At 37.4% G+C, this 18,908-nt stretch overlaps 1 protein-coding gene and 1 pseudogene across 2 annotated transcripts in view; one reads left to right on the top strand and one right to left on the bottom strand.

Annotated features, from left to right (window-relative positions):
* Positions 1–451: 451 nt before the first annotated feature.
* On the top strand, positions 452–1,034 carry LOC101407826 (high mobility group protein B1 pseudogene; annotated as a pseudogene).
* Positions 1,035–1,559: 525 nt separating this feature from the next.
* Positions 1,560–18,908, bottom strand: part of NME5 (NME/NM23 family member 5) — a 28,016-nt gene continuing 10,667 nt past the window's right edge. Inside the window, exons 2-6 of one of the 2 annotated variants that reach the window (XM_087430298.1) lie at positions 16,482–16,687; positions 15,732–15,832; positions 9,140–9,258; positions 5,780–5,918; positions 1,699–1,775 (exon numbers count right to left, since the gene is read on the bottom strand). In XM_087430298.1, the coding sequence (XP_087286424.1) occupies positions 5,796–5,918; positions 9,140–9,258; positions 15,732–15,832; positions 16,482–16,687 (549 nt within the window). In that variant the 3' untranslated portion in view covers positions 1,699–1,775; positions 5,780–5,795. Of the gene's footprint in view, positions 1,776–5,779; positions 5,919–9,139; positions 9,259–15,731; positions 15,833–16,481; positions 16,688–18,908 lie in introns of both variants that reach the window. The other variant, XM_004420149.3, reaches the window with a different exon arrangement.

The following is an 18,908-nucleotide window of genomic DNA, read 5'->3' as shown; positions in this document are numbered from 1 at the left end:
GTATGTCATAGTTGCACATCCTTCTAGTTGCTGTATGTGGGACGCGGCCTCAGCATGGCTGGACAAGTGGTGCGTCGGTGTGCGCCCGGGATCCGAACTCGGGCTGCCAGTAGCAGAGCGCACGCACTCAACCGCTAAGCCACAGGGCCAGCCCCCTCTATACTCATACTTTTTAAACTAAACTGTGCATTAATTATGCATCTAGATATAGGATACATCCTTGGGAAAATATAACTAAAATTCCATGTCTTACTTCTCAAACTTAAAAAAAAATAATACAGTAACATCTTACATCAGCCTTCTATTACTTAACGTTACATCATTGTTAAAATCATACCCTAAACCGACAAGCGCTGCAGTACATTGAGCTCCATAGAGACAGCACCAGGGCGAGTGAGAGCCAGATGGGCACTGGGTGACTTTGTGTCTCACTGAGGGAAAGTAACTAAACATGGGCAAAGCAGATCCTAAGAGACCCAGAAGCAAAATGTCATCATATGCAGTCTTTGTGCAAACTTGCCGGGAGGAGCACAAGAAGAAGCACCGAGATGCTTCAGTCACCTTCTCCGAGTTTTCCAGAAAGTGCTCTGAGAGGTGGAAGACCACATCTGCTAAAAAGAAAGGAAACTTTGAAGACAGGGCAAAGGCAGACAAGGCCTATTATAAAAAAGAAATGAAAACTTACATTCCTCCTACAGGGGAAACAAAAAAGAAGTCCAAGGATCCCAGTGCACCCAAGAAGCCACCTTCAGTCTTGCTTGTTTTGAATATTGTCCCCAAATCAAAGGAGAACATCCCAGCCTATCCGTTGGTGATGCTGCCAAAAAACTGGGCAAGAAGTGGAATAACACTGCTGCAGATGACAAGCAGCCTTATGAAAAGCAGGCTGCTAAGCTGAAGGAAAAATATGAACAGCATATTGCTGCACAAGCCTATGACGCAAAAAAGGGAGTCATCAAGGCTGAAAAAGTCAAGGAAAAGAAGATGAAGAGGATGAGGAGGAGAAAGAAGATGAAGATGATGATGATAAATAAGTTGCTGCAAGTTTTTTTCTTGTCTATAAAGCATTTAACCTCCCTGTATACAACTCACTGCTTTTAAAGAAAAAGCTGAAATGTAAGGCTTTGTAAGACTTGTTTTAAACTGTACAATGTCTTTTTTTGTACAGTTAACACACTACTGAATGTGTCTTTAGCCAGCCCTGTCCTGTGGTATTTTCAATAGCCACCAACCTTGCCTGGTACAGTATGGGAGTTGTAAATTGTCACACAAATTTAAAGCAGGTTCTTGTTAGTGCACAGCGTAAGGTAGTTATATGGGGGGATGGTAGCTTTTTCATCTTCAGTTGTCTCTGATGAATCCTATATGAATTAACTGTTGCTCTCTTAACTGAATACCACTTTGTAATTGCAAAAAAAAAGTTGCAGTTGTTTTGTTGACATTCTAAACTCTTCTAAGTAAATATAATTTTCTTATTAGAAAAAAAATAATAACCTAAACATATATTTTACCTTAGCTAATGTTATCTGCTGCACAAAACACAGTTATTCTTTTAAAACTTATTTTTAAGAAATAATTTATTTCACATGTAGTTACTAAACCCTTAGGAATTATGTTTTTGTTTTTGTTTAAGTAGAAGCATGCCTTTTACAATATGATAGTTCGTAATTTGTTCTTTGAAGGACTTTATTTTAAGAAGGTTTTTCTGCAATTGGATAGTGACAAAGCTTAGGTTTGTTGGGATTATTTTTCAGCAGCCAATCAGCTAGCCAAATCTATGAAAAAAAGAAAAAAAACTCAAGTTAATAAACATTTAAATATTCTATGCAATATATACTATATCAATTTAAAACTTCAACAGTTTTCAAAATCACTTTAAGAATAATGAGAAAAAGACCATTAAATCACCGGTTTGGATCCTGGTCGCGGACCTACTCACCGCTCATCAAGCCATGCTGAGGCAGCATCCCACATAGAAGAGCTACAACTCTACAACTATGATACACACTATGCACTGGGGCTTCGGGGAGAAAAAAAAAGAGAGGAAGATTGGCAACAGATGTTAGCACAGGGCCAATCTTCCTCAAAAAAAAAAAGAAAAAGAAAATTGAAACACTAAGTTTTATATTATGCAACATTGTCAAGTACAGATCCAAATTGGAAAAGAAGTAAAACTGTCTCCATTCACAGATGACATGATCTTATATACAGAAAACCCCAAAGAATCGACAGGAAAGCTACTAGAGCTAATAAATGAATTCAGCAAAGTTATACGTTACAAGATCAACAGACAAAATTCAGTTGCGTTTTTATATATCAGCAATGAACAATCCAAAAATGAAATTAAGAAATCACTTTCATTTACCATAGCACTGAAAAGAAATATATCTAGGAATAAATTTAACTAACTTGTATCCTGAAAACTACAAAACATTGTTGAAAGAAATTTAAAGACCTAAATAAATGGAAAGATATCCCGTGTTCATGGATAGAAAGACTTAATAGTGTTAAGATGTCAATACTACCCAAAGCAATCTACAAACTCAATACAATCCCTATCAAATTTCCAACAGTCGTATTTGCAGAAATGTAAAAGTCAATCCTCAAACTCATATGGAATTTCAAGGGGCTCTGAAAAGCCAAAACAATCAAGAAAAAGAAGAACAAAGTCGGAGGATTTTCCAACTTTGTTCTCCCCGATTTCAAAATCTTTACAAAGCTACAGAAATCAAAACAGTGTGGCATACAGATAGACAGACCAATAGAATAAAAGTGAGAGTCCAGAAATAATCCTATACACATACGACCAATTGATTTTTGATAATGGTACCAAGTCCATTTGATGGAGAAGGTATAGTCTCTTCAACAGATAGGACAACTGGATTTCCCAAGCAAAAAGATAAAGCTGGACCTCTACCTCACACCATATACAAAAATTAATTCAAAATGGATCAACAACCTAAATATAAGAGCTAAAACCACTAAAATCTTAAATGAAAACATAGGAGTAAATCTTCATGACCTTGAATGTGGCTATGGATTCTTAGATATGACACCAAAAGCATGAGCAACAAAAGAAAAAATAGATAAATTAGATTTCATCAAAATTTTAAAACTTTTGTGCATTAAAGGACCTTATCAAGAAAGTGAAAAGATAATCTACAGAAGGGAAGAAAATATTTGCAAATCATATATCTGATAAGGGTTTAATATCTATAACATATAAAGAACTCCTACAACTCAACAAAACAACAACCCAATTAAAAATGGGCAAAGTGGGGCTGGGCCAGTGGCATAGCAGTTAAGTTCACATGTTCTGCTTCAGCAGCCCGGGGTTCACCAGTTCGGATCCTGGGCACAGACCTGCTCACTGCTCATTAAGCCATGCTGAGGCAGTGTCCCACATAGAAGAACTAGAAGGACCTACAAGTAGGATATACAACTAGATACTGGGGCTTTGGGGAGAAAAAAGAAAAAGAGGAAGATCGGCAACAGATGTTAGCTCAGGGCCAATCTTCCCCCCCCAAAAAAAAGGGCGGGGCCAGCCGAGTAGCGCAAGGTGTTGGGTGCACCCGCTCAGCTGTGGTGGCCCGGGGTTCGCTGGTTCAGATCCCGGGCACACACCGATGCACCACTTGTCAAGCCATGCTGTGGCGGCGTCCCATATAGAATGGAGGAAGATGAGCACAGATGTTAGCCCAGGGCCAGTCTTCCTCAGCAAAAAAAAAAAAAAAAAAAGAGGAAGATTGGCAGATGTTAGCTCAGGGCTGATCTTCCTCACAAAAAAAAAATGGGCAAAGAACTTGAATTTGAATAGACATTTCTCCAAAGAAAATATACAAATGGCCAAAAAGCACATGAAAAGATGCTCAACATCATTAGTCGTAAGGGAAATGCAAATCAAAACCACAATGATAGACCATTTCACATCTACTAGGATGGCTATAACAATAAAAACAAAAACAGAAAAGAATAAGTGTTACCCAGGAAGCGGAGAAATTGAAACTCTCATACATTGCTAGTGGCAATATAAAATGGTGTAGTCGCTGTGAAAAACAGTTTGGTGGTTCCTCAAAAAGCTAAACACAGAATTACCATCTGACCCAGCAATTCCACTCTTATGCATATACCCCAAAAACTTGAAAACAAGTACTCAAACAGATACTTCTACACCAATGTTCACTGCAATATTATATACAATAGCCAAAAGGTAGAAACAACCCAAGTATTCATCAACAGATGAATGGATAAACAAAATATGATATATATACACAATAGAATATTATTCAGCCATAAAAGGAATGAAATTCTGATACATGCTACAATATGTATGAACTTTGAAGCCATTATGCTAAGTGAAATAAGCCAGACACAAAAGAACAAATATTGTATGATTTCACTTACATGAAATATCTAGAATAGGCAAATTCATGGAGACAGTAAGTAGATTAGAGGTTACGAGGGCCTGAGGGAAGGAGGTAATGGGGAATTATTGCTTGGGTTACAGAATTTCTGTTTGGAGTGATGAAAAAATTTCAGAAACAGATAATAATGACGGTTGCACAAAATTGTGTCTATAATTAATGCCACTGAATTACACACTTAAAAATGGTTAACATGGCAAATTTTATCTTATATATATTTTATCACAAAAAAACTAAAAAAAAGATTAAGTATATACAAAAGTATCGAAAATAATGTTAAAAGTAATTATTTATTGTGGTACTGTTGTTAGAACATATAGATCCCTGTAACAGAATACATGCCCAGATATAGAATTTAATATGTGATAAATGAGGCTTCATAAATCAATGTACAAGGACAACTGGAAAAAAATCAATTTAGATCTTTATCTTGTGTTATATACAAAAATAATTCCAGATGCATGGGAAAGTTAAATATAAAAAATCTAGAAGAAAACAAAAGTGAACATTTAGCAAAACTTTCAATGGGAGAGGACTTTCTAAACTTAGATAGTAAAACAAAACCCACAATAAGGAAAAAAATCAAGGTTTGACTTATTGAATACTATTTAAAAGGCAAAATTGAGGGGCCGGCCCAGTGGCACAAGCAGTTAAGTGCAGGCGCTCCGCTGCAGCAGCCCGGGGTTCGCTGGTTCGGATCCCGGGCGTGCACTGACGCACCACTTGTCAGGCCATGCTGTGGCGGCATCCCATATAAAGTGGAGGAAGATGAGCACAGATGTTAGCCCAGGGCCAGTCTTCCTCAGCAAAAAAGAGGAGGATTGGCAGATGTTAGGTTAAGGCTGATCTTCCTCACAAAAAAAAAAAAAGGCAAAATTGAAAGTTAAACAAAAAGAGAAATATTTCTGCAGCAAGTATGATCAAAGGTTGATGTAACTCTTAATGATATATAAAGTTCTTACAAAACTCCAACAGATAAGTGGACAAAAGATAAACAGATAATTCACAAAGGAGGAAATACAACTATACATAAGGAAAAATGTTTAACCTCACCACTAAATATATACATGTAAGTTAAAACAATTGAAATATCATCTTTCTTTTTTCTATTTTGCCTGTTATCAAATCAGTCCCACTCCCACTTCAGTGTTTTTAACTTATATCTAATACTAATATGGATGGGGTGAAATGGGAATTATACATTGGTGATCACAGTGTAAATTGGCATGGCCCTTTAAGAAAGCAATATGACAGTATGTATTGTGACCTGAAAATATTCACATTAGAAATAATAATGCAAAAAACAAGTCAAGAAAATTCTGAAAAAGAAGAGTAATTGGGAGGCTTAGAGCTACCTGATTTTAAAATATATTATAAAGCTACCGGGGCCAGCCCAGTGGTGCAGTGGTTAAGATCGCTCGCTCCGCCTTGGCGGCCCGGGGTTCGCAGGTTCGGATCCCGGGCGCAGACATACGCACCACTCATCAAGCCATGCTGTGGCAGCATCCCACATACAAAATAGAGGAAGATAATGTTAGCTCAGGGCCACTCTTCCTCACCAAAAAAACCAAACAAACAAACTATAGTAATCAAAGCAGTGTGGTACTTGCAAATGAACAGATATATAGGTAAATGAAACAGAAAAAAAATACAGAAATAAACCCAAATGCATGCAGGAACTTAGTATATGTCAACAGTGCAATCTTAAATCTATGAGGAAAATATAGATTGTTCAATAAATGGTTTGGGTCAATTGGGTAACCAAGTGGAAAATAAAATAAAATGTGGCTCCCTACCTACTCTTGATAGCAAAATAAATTCCAGATGATCAAAGATATATATGTTTAAAAAAGGAAACATAAAAAGTACTAGAAGGCAACATGAGAGAATATTATTTATAATCTTAGAGCAGAAAACCTTCTTTAAATATGGCCAGAAACCTAGAAGCCATAAAAGAGGTCAATAAATTCAGATACATTGGGCCGGCCCCGTGGCTTAGTGGTTAAGTGCGTGCGCTCTGCTGCTGGCGGCCCGGGTTCGGATCCCGGCTGCGCACCGACACACCGCTTCTCTGGTCATGCTGAGGCCGCGTCCCACATACAGCAACTAGAAGAATGTGCAGCTATGACATACAACTATCTACTGGGCTTTGGGGGGAAAAAATAAATAAATAAAATCTTTAAATTCAGATACATTAAAATTAAAATATATCATGAAGATACTCAAAAGACAACTGATAAATTGAAAAAAATCTACTAAACAACAAAAGATTAATTTCCTAAACATATAGAGTTCCGACACAATGAGGAAAAGATCTAGAACCCACCCCACCCCCCCAAAAATGGACAAAGGGCATGAGTAGGAAGTTCACAGAAAAGGAAAGGCAAATGACTTTAAGTAGCATATATGAAAAGACACTCAAATTCGCTCATAACAAAAGAAATACAAATTAAACTGAGATTAAAATGATCTGAGATACCATTTTTCATTTATCAGATTGGCAAAAAAACGCAAAGCTTGAAAAAACATCAGGTACTCTCATTCTTCTTTTTTTTGTGAGGAAGATCAGCCCTGAGCTAACATCCACGCCAATCCTCCTCTTTTTGCTGAAGAAGACTGGCCCTGGGCTAACATCTGTGCCCATCTTCCTGCACTTTATATGGGACACTGCCACAGCATGGTCTGACAAGCGGTGCATCGGTGCGTGCCGGGATCCAAACCCCGGCTGCCAGCAGTGGAGCGTGCGCACTTAACCACTACACCATGGGGCCGGCCCTCTCATTCATTTTTGATCTAAGTATAAAATGGTGCAATCATTACAAAAGGTAATTTGACAATATTTATCCAAATTAAAAATGCATATGTCAAAAACATCAAAATAACATTCTTTTTGACTCAGTACTTCCATTTGTAGGAATTTATCCTATAGATATATAGTGTGCTGACAGGAACGAGGATATTCACTGTAGCAGTTTGTAATAAGAAAAGAGTAGAAACAACCTAAACAACCATCTATATGTTACTAATTAATAAATTGTAGAACATCCATACAACAGAGCGTCATAAGCTGTTCTTTTAAAAAGGGGCAGTTTTGTTTGTGGTGCTATTTAAAAATTTATAAAATATATTAAGTAAATAAGGTTAAAAGTGTCAAATAGTGTATTTAATAGCTAGCATTTGTATGTGTATGTGTTTTTAAGTACATATAAATATACATGCTTATATATGTATAGATTTTCTCTGAAAGGCTATACTAAAGGCAGGTAACGGTGATTGACTCCAACGAGTACAACTGGGTGGCTGAGGAACAGCAATAAGAAGGAGAGTTACTTTTCACTATATATCCTTTCATAACTTTTGAATTTTATACTATATTCAAATATTACTTATTAAAAAAATTAATCAAAAAATAAAGTTCAAGGGCCAAAATTTTTTTAAATTTCATATATTTTGACTTATAATTCTACTTTTTTATCTCTTTCCAAATGAAATAATCTTAGTGCGTGAAAAACTCAAAGATGTTTATTGTTACAGTACTTATAATAGCAAACAACTCAAATAGCAAAAGAAGAATGGTAAAGATAATAAAAGAAATATCATGTATTTTATTAAATAAGCTATATAACAATCTCTATAAAATATATTTAAATATAGCAATATGTATGGAATATACGTTTATGTATAGTCATATAAAAAATAAAACCTCAGCAAAGAAAAAAAGGGACTGGAAAAAAATAATAATAATAGCAGCTGATATTTGAGCACTTACACACCAGACACTTTGACTAAGAATTTTACATGCATTGATACATTTAATCCTAACAATATCCCTATTAGGCAGGTAGGTACTAATATATCTGCATTTTACCAAAGAGAAAAGAGACTCAGAGAGAGGCTAGGAGTCTGGAGTCAGAGTTGAATCCAAGCAAGATGATTTCAGAGACCATGTTTAGGAAATGGAACCAGGGGTATCTTTTTCTTCTCTTCTTTACATTTTTCAGTAGTTTCAGGTTTCTTACTAAATAAACATATATTACTTTCATAATGAATAAGAGTTATTAAAGAAATAACTTGCCTATCTTTTCTTTTTGGTAAAGTGACCAAGTTAGTAGGGGAGATTAAATCTTTTGTCTTCCAAAGGGGATTCCCTTTGAGAATGTTTACAGAGACTAGAAATATTATTTTGGTACAGCTGGTATTAAAATAACCTTCCCTGATTATCACTGAGAGTCTTCAAATGGGTGGGAGTATCTGCAAAGAAGGACCCAGGATGACACTTGGCCCTGGACAACCATCCTAGTTCCTCCTACCCAACCATTCTTCCACCTCCCTGAGCAGTGTTGAGGCATCCAGGGATGTGAATAAATACAAGTTTTCTATTTAAAAATTTTAGATATCATGAGAAACAAAAATGTTGAACAAAATTCAAGTATATATCTAATTTTATCCTTTGATTACATAAATTATACACAAGAACAATGCTCAGCAATTGAAGGATACAATAATTGAAAATGTATTTAGGAACAATGTTTTTTAAGAGTTAAAACACAGCAAGAAAATAAGTAATCAAAGTTATATGTAAGGAAGTATCTAAAATGTATATAAAATAGTTTTTAAAAACGACTCCCAATACTTTCACTGTTTCAAAGAATACAATGTTTTAAATATGAAAACCATAGACAATATCCTTTAGCGTGAATAAAAAGATTTCTTACAAAAGGATCTGCTGGTTTTTCCTTACAAAGCGCTGTGAGTCCTTCAAGCAAGGTTGGTGTTACATATAAATTTAAATAGTCCTTAGCAGCTTGTCCAACTGGAATGGGCTCAACAATCACTGCAAATACAAATGTATTCACATTAAAGTTAAAATAAATGATGAAATATTAGTCATTAAAAAAAACCTTCAAAGAAATTTTAATGGCATGAGAAATACTGATAAAGTTTTTTTAAAAAAGGAAACAGAAGTAGACACATAGCATAAGTTTGTTCAAAAACACACAAGCACACACACACACAGAGAAATAATAAGACTACATAAGACTGGCAAGAAACATATCAAAACCCTAATAGTGATCATGTATAAGATCCTGATTATGTTTCAACTATATCCTTTTCTGCATTTCCATTTCCATATTTTTTACAGGAAATATTATAATAAACAATATTACGAAAAAGAAAAATATGAATGAAGAACATGTAAAATCTAGGAGATTAATTCATTCCAAAAATTAATTTCTGCCAAGAAAATGGCAGGCACTTTGCAAAGTGTACAGATACAACAGAAAATAATACATAGTTCTTGCTCTCTTATAGACTACTAAATACAAACATAAAATCTATTTCTGTCTATATAATATGTACTAATATTCTTGCTCTTATTTTTTCAAGTTTTTCAATAAATTATATAAAACTTAGGGATATTTTAGTCTTTTCAGCTTTGTTTGAACACTATGTAGGTGAACCAAACTTGCAATACAACAAAGAATATATTTATACAAGAAAGAATATATTTTATAAGTCTTAGTAGGTCTTTAGAGGTTGATCTCCATCAATATGCTACTTTTTAAAAATTATTTATTTATTTATTTATTCCCCCCCAAAGCCCCAGCAGATAGTTGCATGTCATAGTTGCACAGCCCTCTAGTTGCTGTATGTTGGACACGGCCTCAGCATGGCCGGAGAAGCAGTGCGTCGGTGCGCGCTCGGATCCGAACCCGGGCCACCCGCAGCAGAACGTGCGCACTTAACCGCTAAGCCATGGGGCTGGCCTCATCAATATACTACTTTTGATAAAGACAAGAAAGTGAAGCTACTGGTCTCATGTGGTCAGATCTGAAGCTTAACTGGCCCAAGGCAAAGGGGCTGGGAGGATAAGATTTTTGTTACTAGTGTACAGGCTCAGTCTCAATGAGACAAGGACTAACAATGGGAGTCCTTTGCCAGGATGCCAGGAAAAACTGGGAGAAGTCTCATAGGTATTGCATAAAAGGTTCCTTTCCTATTAGTCTCATTATAGCACCCTTCATTGCACTGATCACTGTAATAATTTTGGTTACATAAATAATTGTCATCTGTCTCTTCTAATTCTGTAAGTTCCACGAAAGTTAAGATCATGTTCTCTGTTCCCTGTGCCCAGGCCTTTTATAGTATTTTAAAAACGAAAATCTGATTATGTCACTTCCAGCCTTAAAATGCTTCATTGGCTCCTCATTGCATTTATAGTCAACACAGAACTCCACGTCACCGCCCACAAGACTCTATACCACGTGACCTCTACTTATCTCTCCAACCTCATCTTATGTTTCTCTGCCCCCCCACCCCGATCTTCTTTCAGTTTATAGAACGTGCCATGTTCTTTCCTGCCCATGACTTAAGCACATACTGTTCCTTCTGCTATAATTTTCTTCCCTTTACTCTGGTTAACCACTACTTATCCCTTGCATCTTAGCTCAAATGTCACTTCCTCAGTCAGGCCTTTTTCATTATAGTGGTATTCATTCATGATACCCTCTAATTGCCTTGCATAGCAATTACCACACAATAACTATGCAATTATTATAATAACTATGCAACTATTGGGGTAATTATTGTTTAATGGCTATTTTTTGAACACTAGACTGTAAACTCCATGGGAGCAAGAACCTCATTTACTTTTTATAATTCTATTAAAAAAACAGTATTGTTGAGGTATAATTCACAAATCATAAAATTCACCCATTGATGTATACAATTGATTTTTAATAAACTTATAGTTGTGCGATCATCACCACAATACAGTTTTAGAACACTTCCATTATCCCCAAAATGTTTCCTTGTACCTGTTTGCAATTCCTTGCTCCCACTCCCATCCCCAGCTCTTGGCAACAACTGAACTTCTGTTTCTAAAAATTTGCCTGTTCTGGACATTTCATATAAATTGATCATATAATATGTGGTCTTTTGTGCCTGGATTCTTTCACTTAGCATAATGTTTTGAGGTTCATCCATGTTGTAGCATGTATCAGTAGTTTGTTCCTTTCAATTGCTGAGTAGTATTCCTTTGTATAGCTATACTAAGTTTTGTTTATCCATTGATGGACAGTTGGATTATTTCCAGTTTTTGGCTATATTAACTAATGCTGCTATGAACACTCACATGTGTCTTTATGTTTTCATTTCTCTTGGGTGGGTAGATTCCTCTAGGAGTAGAATTGCTAGTGGAGTTACATGGTAAGTGTATGTTTAACATTTTCAGAAATCGCCAAACTGTTTTCCAAAGTGGCTGTACCATTTTACAGTAAGGTATGAGAATCACAGTATCTCTATATCCTTGCCATTAATTATGGCCATTCTAGTGGGTATGTAGTGGTATCTCATTGTGGTTTTAATTTGCATTTCCCCAGTGATTATGTTGAGCACTTTTTCATGTGCATATTAGCCATTCATATATCTTCACTTGTGAAATGCCTATTCAAATCTTTTGCCCAGTTTTTTTATTTTTATTTTTTGAGGAAGATTGGCCCTGAGCTAACGTCTGTTGCCAATCTTCCTCCTTTTTTCGTTTTTCCTCCCCAAAGCCCCAGCAGATAGTTGCATGTCATAGTTGTACATCCTTCTAGTTACTCTACGTGGGATGCCACCTCAGCATGGCTTAATGAGTGGTGTGTAGGTCCACACCCAGGATCCGAATCGGGAACCCCAAGCTGCCAAAGCAGAGTGTGCAAACTTAACCACTACACCACCGGGCCAGCCCCCTGCCCAGCTTTTAATTGGGTTGTTTTTCTTATTATTGAGTTGTAAGAATTCTTTATATATTCTGGATACAAATCCTTTATCTGATATATGATCTGCCAATATTTTCTCCCAGTCTGTGGCTTATGTTTTCATATTCTTTTTTCTTTTTTTTTTGTGAGGAAGACCAGCCCTGAGCTAACATTCATTGCCAATCCTCTTTTTGCTGGGGAGGATTGGCCCTGGGCTAACATCCATGCCCATTTTCCTCTACTTTATATGGGACACCGCCATAGCATGGCTTGACAAGCAGTGCGTCAGTCCGTGCTCAGGATCCGAAACTGCGATCCCTGGGCCGCTGAAGCAGAGCGCGTGAACTTAACCACTACGTCACCAGGCCGGCCCCAATCTTTTCATATTCTTAATAATGGCCTTTGAGGCACAAAAGCTTTTAATTTTGATGTAGTCGAATTTATCAATAGTTTCTTTTATGGATCATGCTGTTGTGCCATATGTAAAAACTCTTTGTCCAACTCAAAGTCATGCAGATTTTCTTCTACGTTTTCTTCTAGATGTTTTTAGCTCTTATGTTTAGGTCTATGGTCCATGTTGAGTTCAATTTTGTATGTGGTGTGAAACAAGGGTCTAAGTTCTTTTTTGTAGATATCCAGTTGTCCCAGCACTATTTGTTGAAAACACCATCTTTTCCCCATCAAATTGTCTAGGCACTTTTGTTGAAAATCAATTGATGATAAATATAACGATTTATTTCTAGATTCTCAATTCTGTTCCATTGATCTATATGTCTATCCTTAATTGTCTCAGTACCATACTGTCTTGATTATTGTGGCTTTGTACTAAGTTTTGAAATCAGGTTAGTGGAAGTCCTCCAACATTATTCTTCTTTTTCAAAATTGTTTTAGCTCTTCCATATCCTTTGCAATTCCATATAAATTTTAGAATCAGCTTGTCAATTTCTACATAAAAGCAAGCATGCACTTTGATAGGGATTGCATTAAATTTATTGATCAATTTGGAGAGATTTGCCATCTTGACCATATTGACTCTTCTGATCCATGAACATGGGATGTCTATTTATCTAGATATTCTTTAATTTCTCTCAGCAATGTTTTGTGCTTTTCAGTGTACAAGAATTGCACTTCTTTTGTTAATTTTGTTCCTAAATATTTTATTATTTTTTACATTAATGTGAATGAAACTGTTTAACTTCATTTTTGGATTGTTTGTTTCTACCACATCTATTTTTGCTGACCATTTATTATTTGTCTCTACCAACTAGGGCTGGATGAATTAATGAGAAAATAAAAAGTGTTTTCATGTTTCTTACATAGATGAACTTTCATTGTACTTTTTAAAGCTTTTTAATGACATTTATAATTTATACATTGCATTGTATATTTATTTTTATAGATTTTTAAAATATGATCATCTTGAGAGCAGGGACATCTTTTTATTCATCTTTATATTTCTGGCACATACTAGGTAACTCAATAAATTTGTTGAATGAATGACTATAGCAAAGCTTTGAATTAGCCACCCCTATTAAAAGGGAAAGGGAAGAGCACTACCTTTTTCAAGAGTTAAGAACATGTCTTTGAATATCTCTACAACTTGCTTTAGTGACCCACCATATAGGGTTTTGCACATAGTTCTTGACCGACTGCTAAGCAAGAGGGAACTCATACCAAAACTCAGAATTTACTCCAAAGAACTTCACATTCCCACAGCAAAAGATCTGCAACGTGGTAGGTAACTAATCATTTATATTTATCCTACAACTGCTGCTTCTCAAATATCTAATTATATCTTTTAAACTCATGTCTAGAGGATTAACAGGTAAAAACAAAGGCAATCTAAAATCACGATTTAGGGATATAACCCTATCAGTAAGAAGAGCTTCCAAACATGTCTTCTACTTAAGATAAAGTGAGTTTTTATCCTATTTTAGTTAAAAGCTAAAGAAGGGAAGCCGGCCCCACGGCGTAGCGGTTAAGTGCGCGCGCTCCGCTACTGGCGGCCCGGGTTTGGATCCCGGGCGCGCACCGACACACCGCTTCTCCGGCCATGCTGACGCCACGTCCCACATACAGCAACTAGAAGGATGTGCAGCTATGACATACAACTATCTACTGGGGCTTTGGGAAAAAAAAAAAAGGAGGAGGATTGGCAATAGATGTTAGCTCAGAGCCGGTCTTCCTCAGCAAAAAGAGGAGGATTAGCATGGATGTTAGCTCAGGGCTGATCTTCCTCACAAAAAAAAAAAAAAAAAAGCTAAAGAGGAAAAGTCTAATTCACTAGTAAGACTAAATCTCAAGTGCTACCACATTAAAAAGACATTTCATGTTTGAGATGTGCTTCAAAATAATATGGAAGCAGGAGAAGTAAGAGCAGGGGATATAGATGAAAGAAGACTGACCACAATTGTTGAAGTTGGTTGATGGGTTCATTAGGGAGGGGTTTATTGTACTATTCTGTCTACTTTTGTGAATGTTTGAAATTTTCCACAATAAATTCTTTCCAAAGAAAAAGATACTTTAATGGAATGGATATGTGACAGAAATTAGATCGGTAAGAATCAAATATGCAAGCAGGCAAATCCTTTTGTGTACAAATATCTATAAAACAGTTTTCGTTTGTTTAAGAATCAGGACTTGTACGGGGCCGGCCCCATGGCATAGTGTTAAGTGCGTGTGCTCCGCTGCTGGCAGCCCGGGCTCAGATCCCGGGCTCACACTGATGCACCACTTGTCAGGCCATGCTGTGGGGGCGTCCCATATAAAGTGGAAGAAGATGCGCACAGGTGTTAGCTCAGGGCCAGTCTTCCTCAGCAAAAAGAGGAGGATTGGCATGGATGTTAGCTCACGGCTAGTCTTCCTCACACACACGCAAAAAGAATCAGGACTTTTAAATATCCAGGACAGTTTTCAGTTTTCTTTGAATAAATCTTCAGTAGAAAATACTGAGGAACAGATCTAAATGACTTAGAGGAAAATAACATGGCAAAAAGAAAAAAATTCAAAACTGCCCAATGCTTTGCATTTTTTTCTTTATAATGAAAATCACAAAATTTTCTTCCTGCCTCGAAAAATATTATTGAAAAAAAGCTAAAAATCTCATTGTTGTTCCTCATTATATCCACTTCTACAAGGTTTACAACTTCCATAACAGGATGGAAACAAAAAAAGGGCCTGAAAACTATTAATTTCACAATTGCATGAGCGTTTGTTAGGCAAACAGTAAACTTTTAGAATAAATGGTGCATCAATCATAATTTCCAAGGGAGAGTCTTACTTTCATGTGTAACAAACTTTACTGGTGCATTAGGGATAACTAAAAGGAATTACAACACAGAAGGAGAAGAGAAACACTAAATATGTCTAGTCCCAGAGAAAAGAAAGAAAAAAAAAAAACTCTTCTCAAAAGATTTCTTAGAGGGCAAGTAACTACAACTTGAAAATATGACAAAATATATTGGAGAAAAACCCTGTTATCTTCCATCTCAGCTAAATCCCCAAAATAAAAGAAAAAGCAAACAATAAGTAAATGCAACTGACTAACTACTCATCTGTCACTCACCTTCAGGAAACATGAATCGAATTTCTCTTTCTGCTGCAGCAAAATCATTACTCCCATGAAGTGCATTCCTTAGGTCATCTGTACCATAAATTGCCCTTAGACTAAAAGCAAGTTAGAGATGATGATCATCCAATTCGACATCCTTTCCTTAGTTTTTACATGTGTATTCTACTTAGGAAGTTTACAGAAGCATTGCCACTTCTCACATGTGAAAGTTTTAATCTATTTTCAATTTAAGCTTAAATCTATCTAGATGAGGGTCAAATATATTTAAATCTGCAGGAGGGATACACTGGGAAAAGAGGAGTTCTCTGAGTGAAAAAGAGGTGTTTTGTGAGAAGTGAAAAGGCAATGCAAATTCAAAAGTGCAAGAACTCCATGTCCTCTGCTTTCCAGACATTAATGATAATGCTGAAAATCTGGATTTCTGGTCCCATATTACCAGTATTCTTTTAAAATACCATACCAATTTTCCCATGAAAAATCCTACTTCAGTGGCAGTTTAATTCAAGGATGAGAGAAGAATAAGGCTCATAAACCATAAATCAGACATTCCCGGAGGCCTTTTGTGGTATTTGGTATTTAGACATTTAAATAGTTAAAACGTAAAATGGACCTCCCCCGCACAACACACACAAAAAAACAGTTGATTTAGGAAAACTTTCAAATAAAGGAAATTCCTATTATAATGAAATCAGATTTTTTTTTATTTTCATAGTTGAATTCCACTTTTCCTCCTAGGAACGTTACCTGTCTGGGTGTGTCTCCTTAGCTAGTAAGCTATTACTTGGTCCCAAAAGTTCTTTCCAGTAAGCAATGGCTTTATGTCTAGCTAATATCACAGCAACAAGTGGTCCAGAACTCATGTAAGCTGTTAAATTGGGGAAAAACATTTTCCCATACTGTTCCACGTAAAAGTTACTACAGTGCTCAGGGCTGAGACGTAGTTTTCTTCTCTATAAGAGAAACAAAGTTACAAAAGCATTTAAAATGACAGTTCAATAATACATCATTAAGTCATCAATAACTTGAAATTAGTATCAACCTGATTACAAATTTAAGATATATTTTCGTATTATGAAGAAAGAGTGAGATAAGAAAGTTAAAAGTAGGCTATAAATAAAATTATAAGATTATTTTCATTCCAGTCTGGGAAGATGGCAGTGTAGGAGGACTCTGAACTCACCTCCTCCCATGGATGCAACAAATTACAACTACCCTCGGAATAACTACCCTCCCTGAGAGAGAACCAGAAACTGGATAAAAAGAACTCCCACAACAAGAGACTAAGGTGGAAGAGACAGAATACCTTTCTGGAGAGGAAAAAAGCCACATTCTGGCCGTGGCACTTCACAGCGGGGAGCAATCTTAAGGTACAAAGCTTTCCCTGGAGGAGCGGGGGATTGAGCAGGAGAGCTATGCCACAATAAGCAGCTTTTGAACTCAGCACAACCAAGACAAGTGTCATAATATCTGGATTTGCCAGCTATTAACAACAACGGGGAATACCCCTAGAAAAGCTACCAAACATAAGAGAAAGAAAAGCCTACTCTTAAAGGCCCAATACACAAAATCACCAGAAAGGTGCACAGTCCTTTGGTGCAAAGATACTCACTTGCTGGGTTCTGGGAGCATCTCAGGGAGGCAGGAGGCAGCTGGGACCACCTCCCCAGGGACTGAGACATTGGGGGCAGCCATTATTGTGACCTAGTACAGGCGTGCTGACACAGACACTGGCAGACGCCATTGGAGTTCTTCCTCTGGCTGGTTAGCACAGGAGTTTGTCCCTCCCACTAGAGCACTGATTTTATCCAGCCAGGGCAGGCAGCCCGCTCTAGGGACAGGCCCCACCCACCAGCAAGCCCTTAGGCAACTTGTGGGCCTGCATAGGTAGGATGTGTGGGCCCTCTACAGCAGGGTGAGTGGGTCTGCCTTTGCAGGGCAAGGCTTGTGTGAGGTGCATGCCTGCTTTGGCGGAGTGTGTGGGGCCTCTGCAGTGGGGTGATTGGGTCCACTTCAGAGGGGCGGGGCATGCACATGGGGCAGGACTACATGGACGGGGTGCGTGGGCCTGCGAGTGAAAGGGCTTGTCAGCTGCAGCAGACTTGTGCTTCTCAAATGGCCACACAGAGGATCTGCTCCACCTTCCAACACCGGAAACAATGTGCGCTGCCACACCTGAGGCCAGCCCCACCCAAGTGCACTACTGAGAGAGCTGACAACAGCCTTGCAGGCAGGAGGCCTACAGCAATTGTGAGCCCCTGAGCCTAGCAATCAGCCACGTTGAGGGCCTACTCACTTAACAGAAAAACTGCAGCAGGAATGTGCTATTCGACCTTGCAGCCAACTGTGCTGGGGCTCCCCCCACTCAATAAAGTGACTGAAGGGACCATAGCAGCCACACACAGCTGAGCCTTACAACCAGCTGGTCAGGGGGACAGCCTAGTCTTCCTGTGCGCCTGCAGTAAGAGTAACTCTGCCACAACAGAAGGACACATGTAGCCCACACAAGGGACACTCCTGGAACATTCGGAACTGATGACAAGAGGGAAGCACACTGCTGGCCCTCATAAGGCATCTCTTACATAAGGCCACTTCTCCAAGATCCAGAGATGTAGTTGATCTACTTAAGCATAGATATATGCACAAAGAAACAAGCAAAATGAGGATAGAAAGGCATATGTTCCAAATAAGGGAACAGGACAAATCCTCAGAAAAAGAACTAAATGAAACAGAGATAAACAATCTACCTGATAAAGAGTACAAACTAATAGTCAGAAGGATGCTCACTGATCTTGGAAGAAGAATAGATGAATACAGTGAGAACTTCAACAAAGAATTGGAAAATATAAAAAAGAACCAATCAGAACTGAAGTATACAATAATGGAAATGAAAAATTCACTAGAGGGAATCAACAGCAGAGTAGATGATACAAAAGAACAGATAAGCAAGCTGGACGAAAGACTAGAGGAAATCACCCAAGCTGAACAGAAAAAAGAAAAAAGAATTAAAAAGAATGAGGACAGCCTAAGGGACCTCTGAGACAACATCAGGTGCACTAACATCCATATTATAGGTGTCCCAGAAGGAAAAGAGAGAGATAAAGGGGCAGAGAATCTATTTGAAGAAATAATAGCTGAAAACTCTCCTAACCTAAGGAAGGAAACAGACTTGCA

Source organism: Ceratotherium simum, chromosome 4, assembly GCF_057802395.1.
Source record: "Ceratotherium simum simum isolate JZ-2026a chromosome 4, ASM5780239v1, whole genome shotgun sequence".
Classification (NCBI taxonomy): domain Eukaryota; kingdom Metazoa; phylum Chordata; class Mammalia; order Perissodactyla; family Rhinocerotidae; genus Ceratotherium; species Ceratotherium simum.
The sequence above is the reverse complement of the archived record's forward strand: the minus strand, read 5'-3'. Positions and strand labels throughout refer to the sequence as shown.